The 17,584-nt window shown below is 39.8% G+C and overlaps 1 protein-coding gene across 1 annotated transcript; it reads left to right on the forward strand.

The window, feature by feature from the left end:
* The first annotated feature begins 2,844 nt into the window (after positions 1 to 2,844).
* On the forward strand, positions 2,845 to 8,355 carry LOC103444800 (long-chain-alcohol oxidase FAO1). Its single transcript, XM_029091196.2, has 3 exons — positions 2,845 to 3,378; positions 3,791 to 4,063; positions 6,452 to 8,355. Exons 1-3 carry the CDS (start codon positions 3,154 to 3,156, stop codon positions 8,201 to 8,203), a joined length of 2,250 nt encoding a protein of 749 aa, XP_028947029.2. The 5' UTR covers positions 2,845 to 3,153; the 3' UTR covers positions 8,204 to 8,355.
* The last annotated feature ends 9,229 nt before the right edge of the window (positions 8,356 to 17,584 follow it).

The following is a 17,584-nucleotide window of genomic DNA, read 5'->3' on the forward strand; positions in this document are numbered from 1 at the left end:
GGTGGGGGGATGAATTGAGGGGTAGAAGAAAGGAGGGTACGAGTTGGGGGAAGGTGAGAAGGACTAATACAAACTTTTAGAAAATATAGATTATAACTTTTAGGTATATTATAATTAGTAGGAAATATAATCAATCTTTAGGAAATTAATAAATTTGGATATATTATAAATTTGTATGAAATATTAGAATTATTTAGAAAAGTTTGGAACTTTTAGAAATTCTTTACAATGTTTCCATAGATGCCTAGATCACGCAATAGCTACCACATAAGGGATGACAAAAGCTGCTTAATGGATGACGAAAGAATGAGGCTTGAAAACAACTTAGAACACATGAGTGCGCACTGCGCATTTCCGAGTTCATGCACTATTGAATCGCTCGATAGGAGCCCTCATCTGCATGAGGTGCCCTATGACTACCTATAAATGGAGAAATATCTCCCCCAAAGTGAAGCAGACGCTAATGGTAGAGCTCTCAGTAAATGTGTTTTTTTTTTTTTTCAGTTTAATATTTTTATTAATTTTAATTGTTCAAGATAATTACTTGATGTACTTTTTACATAACACTTGTTTTTTTGTCTATTTCAGATCGACATGCAAGAGCTGGGTATGTTGGACTATATGGTCTAGATGTGGAATGATTGGTTTAGGGAGTGGAAGTACGAGATGCACAACCATTGCAAGACTTTTGAAAGTCATGAAGAAGCTCTGACCTGTCCGCCTCTTGAATTTGGGCATAGGATGGACGAGTGGCATTGCCTCTGCAGTTATTTTTAGAATTTATAAATTTTGGGAATGGACGTCTTCTGAGGTGAAAAAGTTTTTGGACGAGTGAAGCAATTCCCCACCGATTTTTTTTTTTCTTTTTTCAATTTGAATATAATTGCATGAACATTGTGGTTTTATTAATGAAATAAATTTGCTTAATACGATGATATTAATATAACAAAAGTTAATTAATTAAATTCAGGGAATTGTTATTGGCACTCCAAAAATCTCATTCTACACTCCAAACTTTCTATATTTGGAAAGAAAAATACACTTGTGAGGAGTGTAGAATGAGATGTTTGGAGTACCAATAACACTTCCCTAAATTTAAACATATTTTGATATATAATTTTAAGAAAAGTGAACTTTGCCTGGCGAATTAAATCGTCGGTTAAGTTTTTAAATTTATATTTTTTTATTTATTTATAAAGCCTATTTTTGGATGAATCTAGGGTATCCCCCGCACGTAGGCAAGGCCTAATCCCTCGAGCCGGGTCGGACCCCATTTGGGGAGCAAGCTCTCCCAATGTTGGCTTCTCCATTCACAAGGCTCAAACTCGAGACCTTGCTTAAGGGGAACAAGCTCATTACCACTTGAACCACCAAGCATTGGTGTAGGGAAAATTTTATAAAGCCTATTCGACAAGTGTTTTGTAGGGAAAAATTAAGGTTATATTTTTTTTTTGAAAAAAGTTTAATTTTTACCCGAGGAAAATGTTTTGTTGGGCAATAAATTTTCATCGAGTCTCTTGGTCAACGCAGGATTGCCCGACGGATGCTAAACTTTGTTGGATAAATTTCCGACGACGGATTTTACGCAACAATCTTTGGACGATGGGTCTCCGCTGCCCAAAATCTTAGGCGATGAACTCCTGCTTCAGGAGACGAATTTTATTCATTGGGTAAAAGAGTTTCTCTTTGTGGTGGAGAAAGTCTTGTTTTAGTCAAGTGGTTCTATATTGGTTAAGAACTTGAGTAAATTAATATATATATATATATATATATATATATATATATATAGGGAGCTTAAGGGGAGGGATCTCCATTTTTTCAAAAAAAATGGAGACACGCTCCCCACCGTTAGATTGACTTTAATGAAATTGTGTGGTTGACATTAAAACACAGGCCATAGAATCTCAACCACAGGATTTCATTTAATTCAAATCCAACGGTGGGGAGCGTGTCCTCATTTTTTTGAAAAAATGGGGATCCCTCCCCTTAAGCAATTCCTATATATATATATATATATATATATATATATATAAGTTCAGTTTTGTGAGTCATTATTGGGTTTAGTCCACTTTCTTAAGTTAGGTCCATTCACTGATTATCCATGTCAGTTATTTTTATTAAATTGTGATAAATTTAAAATATTAAATTCTTATATTTTAAGATAAAATTTATTATCTTAAAATATTTTAAGATTAAATATAAGAATTAACTATTGTCTCTCCTTTTTCCTTGCTCCTAATTCGTATCTTAATTTTTTCTTCTACCTCCATAATAGGTTAAATATGTTAACTAATTTATGTTGCAGGTACTATATATATGTATAATGTATATCAGCATATATACTAGTATGAATTTATACAAAGATGAAGGATGAAATTTCTTTGAACTATTTTTATGGATGATATTATATTAATTTTTATTTATTTTCGTAGATACCTTTATCACATGCCAAATGTATTTCATCAACTTATGATATAGGTATCATATATGATGACATATAATTTTTCTTTTAACTATGTTCCATAAAGAGGTCGCACTTAGTGCGATGACAAGTGCCTTCGCCCATGAGCGGTAGGTCTCGGGTTCGAGACTTGGGAGCAGCCTCTCCATAAATGGGGGTAAGGCTAGCCGACATTCACCTCTCCCAGACTCTGCGTAAAGCGGGAGCCTTGTGCATTGGGTACGACCTTTTAACTATGTTCCATGAAAAGTAGTTGGATCTGCATATTTTAAATATTTAAATTAAAACTTTGAGTAAAAATACATAAATAATTTTTTTTAACTAAAATTAACAAAATAAAGAAGTTGGACTAAATACAAGAACAGCTCAAACTTTTCGACCTCATCAAAATTTTCAACCTCATTAAAGCCTTCAAGTTGCTTGGAGGGACAATCTTATAATGGTTACGAGATATGACACCTACATATGCACTTGCCACATGACTTTTTCTGATCGAGCAAGTGGACAATGAAAAGTTCCTATATATAGAGATACAGAGAGAAAGAGAGACGTGATAGTTTCTACTTTCTAATCGTATATTAACTTTTCCCATTTGAGTTTCTCTTCAACTCTCACTTAGCAAGCCAAGCTGTGTGTTGTACCTTCAATTTACACAGAGAGAGAGAGACAGAGAGAGAGAGAGAGAGAGAGAGATGAGAAAGGTCTGTCATCCTTTGTTGAATGGGGGAAGAGGATATGCAGGAGATGACAGAAAATACAGTCATGGATTCTCTTCAGCTGAGATGCAGTCTTTGGCAAGTATCTGTGAGGCTTTATTACCTCCTTTTTATGAAACCAAAGGTGAACAACCTACAATTAACAAGGCTGTTCAGTCCTTCTACAAAACTTCTGCGGCTCAAACTCCCATCCCTGATGAGGTATCTCTCTCTCTCTCTCTCTCCGCGGAGTTTTTTTTTTTCAACTAAAAATCATTAAAAAGAGAATTATTTATATAAGTTGATAATTTTTTTAACAAATTTGAATGAAAATGAATAATGTTCAATCACAGGTTAGGTAGGCTTGATAAAAAAAACAACAAAAAATCACTAGTGTAGGTTCTAGACTGACCGCACTAATACTAAACTTTTTATTTTGTTGACCTAATACTAAACTATTTTGTCTGTCAAATTTATGACTCTAAAATTTAATTAAGTATTAATTAATGTGTGAAAGTTTGTGCAAAATTAACAAAACAAAAAAAAATTAGTTTAGGTAAGCTTGTGCTCTTTAAATTAGGTCTTCATATTTCTAGGATTTATTACATCACTTGGATATATTCGATGAGTACAGGTTGCACAGCTAATGGTGAAAAGGGCCTTGATAGAAGCTGTGGTATTGGTTAGAGTGGTTTTGTGGATATTGGGAACTAAGTTGGGAACCCTACTCCTCTGTGGCTCTCTTTGTTTTGGTAAGACATGGCCCTTTGTTCACAAGTTTTCAAGTTTGTCGTTGGAGAAAAGAGAAAAGGTCCTGCAGAAGTGGTTCAAGCACAAGTTTCTTACCCCCATTAGGCTTGCCTTTGTTTACATCAAGTTTCTTTGCCTCTACATTTTCTTCTCTCGGGTAATATTTCATTTCCTTTCTCTAAACTACAGTTTCACTGTAAAAGATTTTTTCTTTCTATTTCAATTACTAGCAATATCACACATGTTTCGCATGTGAGGCAGTTTTTTTTTGGGTTAAAAATGGAAGGCAGTTTTTGGGGAAGAAGTTGAGAGAAATTAGGAAAATGGTTCAAATTCTAAAAATTTTATTACATGACTTGGACCACACCACTTAGTATTGTGTCATAATGATACTTGTAAGTAAAAAGTTTTAAGATTTTATAGATAGAGAGTTAAATAAAAAAAATATTTTAACTAACCCATTATCCAGCTTAGTCAAAATTTTGTATTAAAAAAAGGGTGATAAAGATTATAATTTTTTTTGGTTGACAAATAGAGTAATAGTATGGCACATCAAACAAATTAAGAAGTTGAACCGGTGAGCGGTTTGTGCATACAGATAGCGAAAGGCTGTATTAAATCACTGCATGATAGTCATGAGACATCAAATATAAAATAAATAAAAAAAAGTTGAAAATAACCAGTGGTTGAAACATCATCGTCATCACTTCCCGTGCAGATGAAGCTAATTAATAAGATGATTATGCGTCAGCGTACTATATTTTAGGTATAAAATCAAGTAGGACTTGGCCAATTAAATGTTTAATTAGGCATCAAGAAAACCTTAATCTTTCTTATTGGGTACCACGTGGTGATGAACAACTCTCCTCATAACAAGAGAGCTATGCATGAAGTTGTAGCTCAGCCCCAAGATGAGCATTAGTCACCCTTAGGTGATAGCTGTTGTGTTGGCAAAATAACACTTTTAATTTTTTGTCATTATTTTTCTCCATAAGGTCAAAATCAACCGGTCATTAGGGGCGTGACTCAGCTTCTTATATGCCTTTACAATATATATATATTTTTTTTTTTTTTTAAACTTTTTTAATGAGACATATATTCACATCCTTACAAGCTAGTATTAAGCCATTAAACTCAGTTTGATATTAGTTGTCTCTCTAAAGTATATAATCTCATGAGAAAGGGAATTCATGTGGGATAGACACCTAGTCGAGGAATCAAGTATATCAATTAGTTTTCAGTGTATTGATATAGTTTTTTCTATTCAGTTGGAGAAGGAGGTTTTAGGTTTTGTTGACTAACATGAGTATAAAGATGATGCATATTTATGATGTGTTGAATACCTAATTGTGGTTATAGCTACGTTGTGGTGGTGTAGCTTTACTATGAATACAATACATTATCATAGTGAACAAAATTAATTTTGTAGTGTCTTATCATTTGTCAATATTTTTTTTTAAAAAGTATTATCCTACTAAACAAAAGTTAAATCTCAATTAAACTATTTCTCATAAAAAAAATCTCAATTAAACTAGTTCTCATAAAAAAAAATGTCAATTAAACTAGTTCTCATAAAAAAAAAAATCTTTCTTGGGAAGTAATCTTGGGAGAAACTCAATACTAAAACTTATATATATATATAGTGTTAGGATAAGGAGACACATTTTTTACACATATTTTGTAGGTCTATTTCTTAATGTATTTTAATGATTGAATTGTCTATCTTTAGGTCTTCACTCAACAATCATATCTACGAAAAATCACCAAAATCTGAAACCATATGACTGTTGGATTAAATGTTAGTCATTTTAGTGCTTCTTTGCAAAATCGTATTCATTTATTTTCTTCACTACAAATGAATGTCTTAATGATTTTTATTTGTTTAATTTTTCGTAAGGATGATCTATGAATGATGTATTAAAATATAGACAATTTGGATCATTGAAAAAGGTTATGTAGTGAGCTCTACAAAATAGGTGTAAAAAAATGACGTGTCCTCGATTCTAACCCATATATATATATATTATCTTCATATTTGTGTGTCGTATATGGGACCTCCTCTAACTAAATGAAAACTTGTATTTAATAAAGAGTTAGACCAACTTATCATGTGGGAGCTTGTAGAATTCTTGGCTTTTTATTTCATGGAGGTCATGTGTGAGTTTGTACGTGAATCCTCATCCTATCCCCACTCACGCCATGTCACTTGACAAAAGGGTTGTGGCCATTGATTGTGCTTATGTATATAGTATTTTCTTGTAGATGAGTTATATTAATGCTGACCTACTGATGTCAAAATACATGACAAAAATATCAAGACTTTCTAGTAATTATGGATTCAAATCCCATGAGTTCTGCTAGGCAAAATCCCCATATTTAACTGTAAAGTAGTTTCCAAGCATTTGATAACTTAAGGCCTATTTGATACTCTTTTGGAATTGATTTTTTTAACCAATGAATTCTTAATTTTTGAAAATTATAATTTAATTTCAAACTGAAAACCAAACAATCCCTAAATTTTTCAAGCTTTAATCCTTTGATGCAGGTTGGTGAGAATGCAGAAAACCCAATATGGCAAGCCATTGGATACCATGTAGAAACTGATGACCAAGATGATCAGAAGAACCACTCAAAAATGCAAGAACAAAAGCGGCCTCTTCAAAAGGGAATCATAGAAACAAGGCTTGAAACTGATACCAGCCTTCTGAATTCCCTTGCACAGAAAGGCTTCCAAGTAATACATGATTCCACAAAAAATATTTACAACGTCAAATGTGACGTTATAATTGTTGGCTCTGGTTGTGGAGGAGGTGTCGCAGCTGCTGCTCTTGCAAGCTCAGGCCATAAAGTCATCGTTCTCGAAAAAGGAAACTACTTCACTCCCTCAGATTACTCTTCTTTGGAAGCTCCCTCCCATGATCACCTTTATGAATCAGGAGGCATTCTTGTAACTGTTGATGGGAAAATTGTGCTTCAGGCTGGATCAACGGTTGGTGGTGGCTCTGCTATTAATTGGTCAGCTTGTATTAAAACACCAAATTATGTGCTTCAGGAATGGAATAAAGATCATAAGATCAAGTTCTTCGGGGGATCGGAGTATCTTTCTGCAATGGATACTGTGTGCAAGAGAATTGGTGTTACTGAGAATTGTGTAGAAGAAGGGTTTCAAAATCAAGTACTAAGGAAAGGGTGTGAGAATCTAGGCCTTGGGGTGGATTTTGTGCCTCGAAATTCTTCAGAAAATCATTACTGTGGATCATGTGGTTATGGATGCAGGAAAGGAGAGAAAAAGGGGACAGATTCTACATGGCTAATGGATGCAGTGGATTATGGTGCCGTGATCATAACTGGATGTAAAGCTGAGAGATTTGTTTTGGAAACCAACAAGAGTGGAAGTAAAAGAAAAAAGAAATGTTTGGGAGTAATGGCAAAACCTTTGAGCAATAACATTACGAAGAGGCTGCAAATTGAGGCCAAAGTTACAATCTCAGCTTGTGGAGCTCTTTTGACACCCCCTTTAATGCTTTCTAGTGGACTGAAGAACAAGAATATTGGTCGGAATCTTCATCTCCACCCTGTTTTAATGGCCTGGGGATATTTCCCTGACTCAAATTCAGAGTTCAAGGGTAAAAACTATGAGGGTGGAATAATTACATCAGTGTATAAGGTGGTATCAACAGACTCTAAGGTAAAAGCAATCATAGAAACACCGGCATTAGGGCCGGGAACATTTTCTGCTTTGAGCCCTTGGGTGTCTGGGGAAGACATAAAGAACAGAATGCTGAAGTTTTCAAGAACTGCCCATTTGATTTCAATTATCAGGGATAAGGGTTCCGGGGTAGTTACGAAGGGTGGAAGAGTAAGTTATGAGTTTTCTGCCTTAGACAAAGAGAACATAAAGGGAGGTTTGAGGCAGGCATTAAGGATTCTAATAGCAGCAGGAGCAATTGAAGTTGGCACACATCGGAGTGATGGGCTGAGACTCAAATGTAAAGGGATTGATAAGGAGGAACTGGAGGAGTTTCTTGACATGGTTACTGCAGATGAAGGGCCGCAGTCACTGGTAGAGAATTGGACAATCTATTCCTCAGCTCATCAGATGGGGAGCTGTAGAATGGGAGTCAATGCAAAGGAAGGGGCGGTTGATGAGAATGGGGAGAGCTGGGAAGCAGAAAGCCTCTTCGTATGTGATGGGAGTGTTCTACCTAGTGCTGTTGGTGTTAATCCCATGATCACCATCCAATCAACTGCATACTGTCTCTCAAAGAGAATAGCTGATTCTCTAAGAAAGTGTTAGAATAAAACCATTAATGCAAAATCTATTCGTAATGAATGAATGTAATATTGATTACAAATAATTTAAGATTTCTACCACATATGGGTTTCCTCAAACCCTATATATGTTGTAAACATTATACATGGTTAAGTCAAGGAGTCATATTTCTACCACATATGGGTCTCCATAGTTAGGTGATTTCTCAAGAGACATCACACAAGGAGTTGTCAAAGTTCGTTGAACCTTTCTAAATTATGTGTTTGTGTATGACGTGTTTACTTTATTGTTCATATATTCTCATAGCATCATCTTATAAGTTTGAATAATAGAATTTTACAGGGTACTTTTTTGTATTCCACAATTATGAATAAAAGGTACATACAATCCTTGTTACAAAAGGAAACAAAATAAAAGACACAATATCCTTCCTAAAACATGACTCTAATAACTACAAAATATTTACATTCCTTTTTTCCCTAAATATTGACTTATTCCAATACTCCCCCTCAAGTTGGAGTATAGATATTACTCATACCCAACTTGACAAGCGAGTCATCAAACCTCCTACTTCACACGACATGGGTAAGAATATCTGCAAGTTGTTCTTCTGAGTTCACAAACGGTATTGACACAATCTTCTTCTCCAGCTTTTCTTTGATAAAATGTCTATCAACCTCAACATGCTTAGTCCTGTCATGCTGTACTGGATTCTCAGCAATTTCTCTAGCGGACTTATTATCACAATACAACTTCATTGCCTTATTCTGTTTAAAACCGAGACTTCATTGCCTCCTTCTGTTTAAAACCGAGACTCCAAAGCAATTTTTGTAGCCAAAGAATCTCACACACACCATGTGCCATACCTATGTACTCGGCTTCGGCAAAAGACTGTGATACCACATTCTGCTTCTTGCTTCACCACGTAACCAAATTACCTCTAACAAATGTAAAATACCCAGATGTGGACCTTCGATCAGTCACATCACCTGCCCAATCAGCATCAGTAAATCCCTCAATCCTCATATGTCTACGATATTCATACAAAATTCCTTTACCCGGGGCAAACTTCAAATATGCCAAGATTCTCATTACCACCGCCATATGATCCACACTAGGCGAGTGCATAAATTGACTTACCACACTTACGGCATAGGCAATACCAGGATGAGTGTGAGACAAATAAATCAGCCTCCCCATTGGTCTTTGATATCTACCTCTGTTAACCGGTTCCTGATTTGGATGAATCCCCAAATAATGTTTCTCTACGATGGGAGTGTCCACAGGTTTACATCCCAACATGCCTGTTTATTTTAATAAATCCATAATATATTTACGTTGAGACAAGAAAATACCTCTAGATGACCGAGCGACTTCCACGCCAAGAAAATATTTCAAATCTTTGAAATTCTTCATCTCGAACTCGATTGCAAGGTTTTATTCTAACTTCATCATTTCTTCAGAATCATCACCCGTTATTATCATGTCATCCACATAAATAATTAAGGTAGTCACTTTACCACTTATCCGATTCACAAATAATGTATGATTCGAGTGACTTTGATAATACCCAATCCTCTTCATAACTTGAGTAAATCTACCAAACAATTAAGTCCGTAAAGTGACTTTCTCAACCTATACACTCCGGTTTTCCCTCCGACATTGTACCCCGGAGGAAAATCCATATATACCTCTTCTTCCAAGTGCTCATGAAAAAGAACATTTTTCACATCAAACTATTTCAGTGGCCAATTCAAATTTGCAACTAAAGAAATCAGAACTCATACTGTATTCATCTTCGCTATTGGAGAAAACGTTTCCTGATAATCAACACCATAAGTTTGAGTATAACCTTTTGCTACTAACCTTGCTTTATACATGTCTACTGATCTGTCTGCCTTGTACTTGATCGTAAAGACCAATCTACACCCAACCGGTTTCTTGCCTTTAGGTAGCTCTGTTACCTCCCATGTATCATTCTTGTGTAGTGCCATCATTTCTTCATCCATTGCAGCAACCCATTTAGGATCCTTCAAGGTCTCCTCAACTCGAGTTGGTGCTTGGATTGCTTCCACATTATTTACCCAGGCTTGGCGTTCCGGTGCAAGGTTCTTGCATGACACATAATTTACTATTGGATACTTTACTTTTCCTTCAGGAGAAAACCTGTCAGGAGGAACACCATGATTTTGCCTTGGCGGCAACTTATACGTACTTACATCATTATTTGGATTAGTTACATGAGCATTTGTAGTACTTACCTTAGGGACAATCAGAGTACACACATTAGGCGACATTTCTTCCCCTGAAGTACTTAGTTCGGCAGTAGGCTGCTGGACTATTATAGCTTCCTTGGCAGTTTCTTGCTGAGAGATTGGTGTCCCATTTTCTTCTTTGTCGTCAACACATGCTCCCTCTGAACTACGTATCACATCATCTGGTACCTCTAACCACCCAAGATCAACTTGATCACCACTAGTTTTCTCTCCCTGGTGATCTGAAGGTGATGGGATTGAAGAGTAAAAATACTCTGATTTAGAAAAAGTAACATCCATAGTCACATACATATGTCGAGTTTTAGGATGATAACACTTATACCCTTTCTGTTGGGAGACAAACCCAACAAAAACGCACTGAAGGGCACATGGATCCAATTTGCTACGATGAATCTTGTGAATATGAACATATGCAGGAACATAAACTGTCAATACTTGAAGTGGTGTACGAAATTCTACAACCTGAGACGGCATACAGTTAATCACATACACGGCATAGGTAACGGCTTCAGGCCAAAAACGTTTGGGCACGGACCCACCAATAAGCAAGGCACGAGCAGTTTCCAAGATATGACGATTCTTTCTCTCAGCAACCCTATTCAGTTACGAAGTATGCGGACAGGTAGTTTGATGAATAATTCCACGATCTTGTAGAAACCGGGATAACTCATAATTTATGTATTCTCGACCGTTGTCAGAACACAAAACTTTAATATTAGTGGAATATTGAGTTTTAATCATTTGTTGAAACAGACGAAACACATCACAAACCTCACTTTTATTTTTCAACATATACAACCACGTCATATGAGTATAATCGTCCACGAAAGTAACAAACCACCTAATTCCCGAAGTAGTACTAACAGGGGAAGGCCCCCACACATCAGAGTGTACTAGTGCAAATGGAAAAGATCTTCTATTCATACTTGGAGGGAATGAAGCACGATGACTTTTGGCTAAAATACATACATCACATTTCAATTCTGAGTCTTCAATACCACTGAACAAATTAGGTAATATATATTTCAAATAACCAAACGATGCATGCCCCAAACGACAATGCAATAATAATACCTTTTGTAGATTACTATTACGTGATGAATGAACCAAATTAGCTCTTCCAGGAACCACGTCATCCACATAATATAGCCCCCCTCTCTTAGTGCCATGCCCAATGATCTCCTTTGTCTGAATATCCTTTAGCAAGCAAAATGAAGGATACATTACTTCAACACAATCCAATTGTTCAGTGACTTGAGATACATACAATAAGTGATGGGACAATGATGGAACCAATAAACAATTATGTCATGGAAGGAAGGGTGTAAGAGACATTGTTCCCGCTCTAACAACAGCAGCAGTAGTACCATTGGCAGTTGCCACACACTTTCTATGAGAATCTTTCATGGACTGAAATAAAGTTCTATCATACGTCATATGATCTGTTGCACCAGAATCCAAAATCCAACCGGTATTCATCATAGTAATAGTACATAAGAACTACTTGCAATAGAATATTCTCACGGCAATCACACCAATATCCAATTATTGCAGTAGACTCCACGGATAAAACTTGTAGATACTCAGCAAAACCAATATAATAACATACGGACAGTAGCAGCACACCACTAAGAGCTTCTGTGATTGTTGATGCACAACACTAGAAAACCAGAAAGCAGAGCACACGGCAACAAATAAATTCAGACAACAGCCAATCCCATTTTTCCCTTTTTTTTTTTAATTATCAACACTAGCAGCAAATCCTCTTGTCCTTTTTATTTCTTTTTTGATCAACACGACACGATATATAGAATTCACACGTTGATAAAGGTAGCAAGGCCCCGCAGCAATTGCAGGCAACAATTGCTGATTGCAATAGCAGCAGAGCACAGAACGATGATACCAACAGTTACCCTTCTCGGCACAACACAATACACACACGGAGCAGCCTAACTTATTACTGCAAGAACGCAGAAATATGTTGAGACCACGCACAACAGAATAGCACACCCACGAGGATACTTCAGCACAACAATACTCCTACACGACACTATCACACACACACACACACACACACACACACAGCTTGACGTTCTGCAAGGTAATTGCGGGAAAAAAAAAAAAACAGTCGGCCGTGAACAGCTGCGGAAGAAAAAAAATATTCTAGGGTTACAGCAACCTAGGCTCTGATACCAAATAGAATTTTACAAGGTAACTTTTCTGTATTTCACAATTCTGAATAAAAGGTACATACAATCCTTGTTACAAAAGGAAATAAAATAAAGGACACAGTATCCTTCCTAAAACATGACTCTAATAATTACAAAATATTTACATTCATTTTCCCCTAAATATCGACTTATTCCAATCTAAATAGCAACGGAGACTATCGATAAACATGATCAACTATGGGGATTAAAATCTACACTTGGTTTATCAAGTGTTCTTCGCCTCTTAACTCCATGGACATTCTATATGACTGGGATTGATTGACAAATCAGTTGAGGCCCTTGGAGCTGGGGTGGTAATTGTGATTGTCGTTGTTGAACCCCTTGATTAACCCAGGAGCCCGAGTCCAGTGATGGTCGTGGAGTAACGCACTCCACACACCTCACATGCGACTGGAATTGACAAACCGGTTGGAACTGGGGGTAGCAATTGTGATTGTTGATATTGAACCTGTTGACTAACCAAGTTGTCGCACCCTGAGTTTAGCGATGGTGGTGGTGCAGCGCATCTTCATTCGCCTTGACTGCTTGCAACAATGCATTAAAGTGTATTGTTGACCTTTTTCGTCATGGTTGTCCTATGAATGGTTTCATTCAGGTCTTGTTTCAAACTACCCATGTTTGATTCGACCGTCAAAGTCGGTGTAGGTGTAGTTACAGTTACTCTAGGTTGGGATCTTGTGTTAATCAATGACTCAGTCATGTTTTGAGTTCAATTATGATTATAATTTGGCTCATAATAGCCAAAACTAGCACGAAAATGGTTGTGGAGTCCATTGTAAACCATATTACCCCATCACAGCTTGGTGATATTCATTTCCGGTGGAAAAATAGTTTGTACATATAAAACGAAAATCGTTTGCGTCCCATTGCTCATGCCAAAAGATGATCTCAAAATCGGTCTCAGCCACACATCCAAGAATTTTGGTATCTCTTGTCCTTCAAGTTTTATGGGTGTGCCAATTCGTGCCCTAGAGGCCGAGCGAGTAAAATTTGATTTGCCCCTTGTCTGGCTTCTTTCAAAATGATTGTGATCAAGAAAGGAACACGTCTCGGTTAAGGGTTCTCCATGATAAACCAGTCTCCCACAAGAACAAGGATGTTCTATCCTTGTCCGCTCAGGATGTTCATTCCTACTCCTATACAGATACTTGAGCAGCAGCCTAGTTCTAGTTTGTTTTGTAGTTTGTTTCCAATACCGCTTGTAATTACTGTATTCTACTACACGTCTACTTTGTACTGCTATATATGTCAATAATAATTGCCTCACTCATTCATTGAGTTGAGTTTCAGAAATCATATCTTTCACTCCATACCTTGGGTGCAAGGACTTTAGAACAGGTGATGTTCGTGAAAGTGAAGTGGAATGGTGTTGACCCTAGAAATTACAAAGCCTACGTGGCGCGCAGGCCAAGTATATTCTAAGCTAACTACGTCCTTCGGTGATTGCGGGCGTGCCAACTCGTCGGCCGGGGCTCGGCCGAGGAGTAAATTTGATAATGCTGCGTTGGGTCGCGCTACTGACTTCTGCGTCTTGCGATTGCGGCCGAGAAAGGAACACGTCTCGGCCTCTTGGGTTCTCGAGCCTGAAGACAAGGCTGCTATTTCTTACAAAGTTCACGAACCGAATTCGGCTTGCAATGTGCCGAATGTAATAACTGTGACACCTCACCTCGCCGAGAAGGCTAATGAGATGACCTCGACCAACAAGGATTCGAAAACCCTTCTCGACCGAGACTTGGATAGGTAATCGACCGTTCTCGCCGCAGTGCTGTTGATGCCAACGGAAGATACTGCGAGACCGACCGACTCTACGGTGACAGAGCTATCTATGCCGACTTAAGATATCACCGGTTGCTTCCACAGTGCTGTTGATGCCAACGGAAGATGTGTCAGCGAAAAAGGAAAAGAAAAAGATCTCAAGTTGTGAGAGTTTGCGCAGGGCAATTTTGTATTGATTTTGTGGAGCCTTTCCTGATGCACAGCTTCCGCTATTTATAGCACTGGACCCCGAATCTGAGATAGAATCCTATTCGGACTAGGTTTTCCCTCTCCGGATCAATATCACCTCGACCAGTCCTATTTTCATTAGGATTGTGAACCTAGTCCTTATTCGAGCCCTATCCGCTTCTCGGTTGTTAATCCTGCCGAGAATCCCTATTGTAGCAGGACTCGACTTGTCATTGCATTTTGACCTAACCGGCCTAGGTTTGGAAGCCCATAAGCTGAACGATCCATGGTCTTCTTGTCGCAAGGCCTTCCGGGCCGAGAATGGTTCTACACTCGGCCCAAACTATTATTTTGGGCCCAAACATTGCCCCCTCGCTTCTGAGGTCCTCGGCCTGCAATCTTCGGCCGAGTTCCGGCCTTGAAGAAGCGAATCTACCACTCAGAATCCTCATACCCGAGTTCCAAGGCGCATTTATTGAGCACGATCGCACGATCTTGATCCTGCTAACCTACTCACCACGTGGCGTCCTCTAATATGGCCAATCCCACATAATGACGTCTAAGGCGTGCGGCAGCCTGAACCGTCTTGCCATCATGACCACTATCTCAATCCGCGAGCCACTACCTCAGTCCGTGAGCCCATTTGTCATCGTGCGGTCGTCGAACCGTCTTTTCGTCATTAATTTAGCCGTCACACGCAATCGTGCGCCCCCAAAACCCTAAAACCTTCGGTCTTCTCAACCGCATTTCCCAAATGTTCATCATGATCAACAATTCCTTTGGTCGATTTTGCCCTTTGTTTTGAATTTCGAACGATTGCTCTTCCCCCCACAACTCTATAAATACCGAAATTTCCTCATTTGTACTTTTACGCTCTCAAACTTCCCAAAATTCTCTGCCATTGATTTCTAGTGCCTCTCCTATTCCGAGTCTTCGTCTTTAAATCCCCAACCCAGAAAAACCCTTTTACTCCGTGCTTCTTTTTCATAATGGCATCCTTCATCTCCAAGCTTTCCAGGGAATGTGACCAACATCCGAAGATCCTTGATCGGAGCTCGATCAAGACCATCCGGTTTGAAAACGACATGAACACCCAGTACCAAATCCTGGGTCCATTCTTCAAGGCTACAATACCGCCGACTATCATCGGCCTTCTACAGGAGCACTGCCTAAAACCCTTGCTTCGAGGGTTTGAATGGTCGCGATGGGATGCGGCTAAACCCCAGGGCTCCTGGCCCTCGACGACCACATCCTGGGCAGCCTGGGTCGTTCGAATGGAACGACTCTTCGGCGAGCAATGGAAGGCCCTTGGCATCTACGACGCCATCCTCCTTTCGTCCATGGAAATCGTCCCCGACAAGGAACTTCTCCAAGCTACTCTGTGCTTCTGGTGTTCGGCTACCAACACAATGGTCCTTCCTCTGGGTCCCATTGGTCCCACCGTCCTGGATATTACTGCCATTCTGGGGACTTCGGCGACCGGGATCCCTGTCGACGCGACCCTCTCTGGGCATCCGTCGAATATCGACCTGAAAACGCTCTTCGACCGTCGGGCCTTCGAGACCTTGAGCCGTGACGGTCATATCCCGTCGAAGGAAGATATTCAGAAGCTCCACAAGAACTTCTGTAATTACAACACCCTCTATCTTCACTTCGCCGGCCGAGGAGAAGAGGACCTGCGAGAGGGAGAGCATGAAGCTTTCCTCTTCTACTGGTACAACAAATACATTTGTTGTACCAAGTCAAACAAGTGTTTGGTCGAGAACATGCCGGTAGCCGAAGCCCTGGCCAGTGGTCACGTCTTGGCGCTGAGTTCCAACATTCTCGCCCAACTTTTCCGCTGCCTGGCCGAGGCGACCCTCCAAAAGGTCGACCCGCACCAGAATGGTCATCTCTGGGTCTTCCAACTCTGGTTGCAGGTATACTTCACCTCCCTTCGGCCGGCCATAGCTGAATTCTCACCAACAGAGGCGCTTGGGTCTCAATTAGCCTCTCGACCAACACCTCCCCATCAAGCCGAAGAGGTATTTCGGTACCTCTTCGCCCTCGACGACTTCTCCAACGACGAGTTCCTAATATGTTGTCGTCGAGACTATCCTTCCTCCATCAGGCTGCCTATCTCCTCATGGAGCGCGGAGGAGGACGCCGATCTCCGTCAGACCTGGGGGTCGTTTGTGCTTGCCCGCGACCTCCCTCTCGGCTGCGATGGGAAACGGTCAGGATGGGAAGTATATCATCCGAACTTCCTCGCCCGACAGCTCGGCTACCTTCAGGGCTGCCCTATCCCCCTTCTCTCCTCCCGAACGGTCCTAAGCCGTGGACGCGAACCTCGTTCCTCTGAGAAGGAATGTAGAATCGCCGTGAAGGAGTTCCAAGAGCGCTGCCAAAAATTCCGCCTTCGACCAGCCACCCCGGAAACCCAATGCACCGACACCTTTGGTGAGTGGTGGGAGAAATACACCCAGGAATTCTTTGGTGCGCCGGTCGAAGACGTGCTTAGCAAACTCTTTGGTGACCGGCCTAAGAAGGCCTCGGCCCCTCATCCTCAAGGTACCGGTTTCATTTTCTTCCTTTCCATCAACCTTGCATATTGAGTTGCCTTCCTGAGTTGTCTTTATCTTTTTTAGGTAGTCGGCCTTTGAGAAAGACGGGAGGCAGTTGCCGCTGCCACGACCGGGAAAAAATCGGTCGTGGCCCAAAAGGACAAACCCGCTGGTAGGGCCGTGCTGATCAAACGGCCTCGCCAAGAGGCCGAGCCGGCTGTCGAGCCTTCCCCGCCAGCCAAGCGGGTCAAACAAATGGCGAAGAAGGGTGCCCGGGAGATCCACGTTGTCTCCAGTCACACGACGACTCCCAGTGCTTCTTCTCCCGCCGCCGGCCATTCTGGGGTCGAGACACAGCCGGCCTCGGCCGCAGAGACGGCCCCAGCGCGGCCTGCCTCTATGGCCGGC

This window comes from Malus domestica, chromosome 13, assembly GCF_042453785.1.
Source record: "Malus domestica chromosome 13, GDT2T_hap1".
NCBI lineage: Eukaryota > Viridiplantae > Streptophyta > Magnoliopsida > Rosales > Rosaceae > Malus > Malus domestica.

Coding starts and splice junctions, on each gene's coding strand:
- LOC103444800 (XM_029091196.2), top strand. CDS start 3,154: ATGAGAAAGGTCTGTCATCCTTTGTTGAATGGGGGAAGAGGATATGCA. Junction 3,379..3,790: donor AAACTCCCATCCCTGATGAG/GTATCTCTCTCT, acceptor CGATGAGTACAG/GTTGCACAGCTAATGGTGAA. Junction 4,064..6,451: donor TCTACATTTTCTTCTCTCGG/GTAATATTTCAT, acceptor CCTTTGATGCAG/GTTGGTGAGAATGCAGAAAA.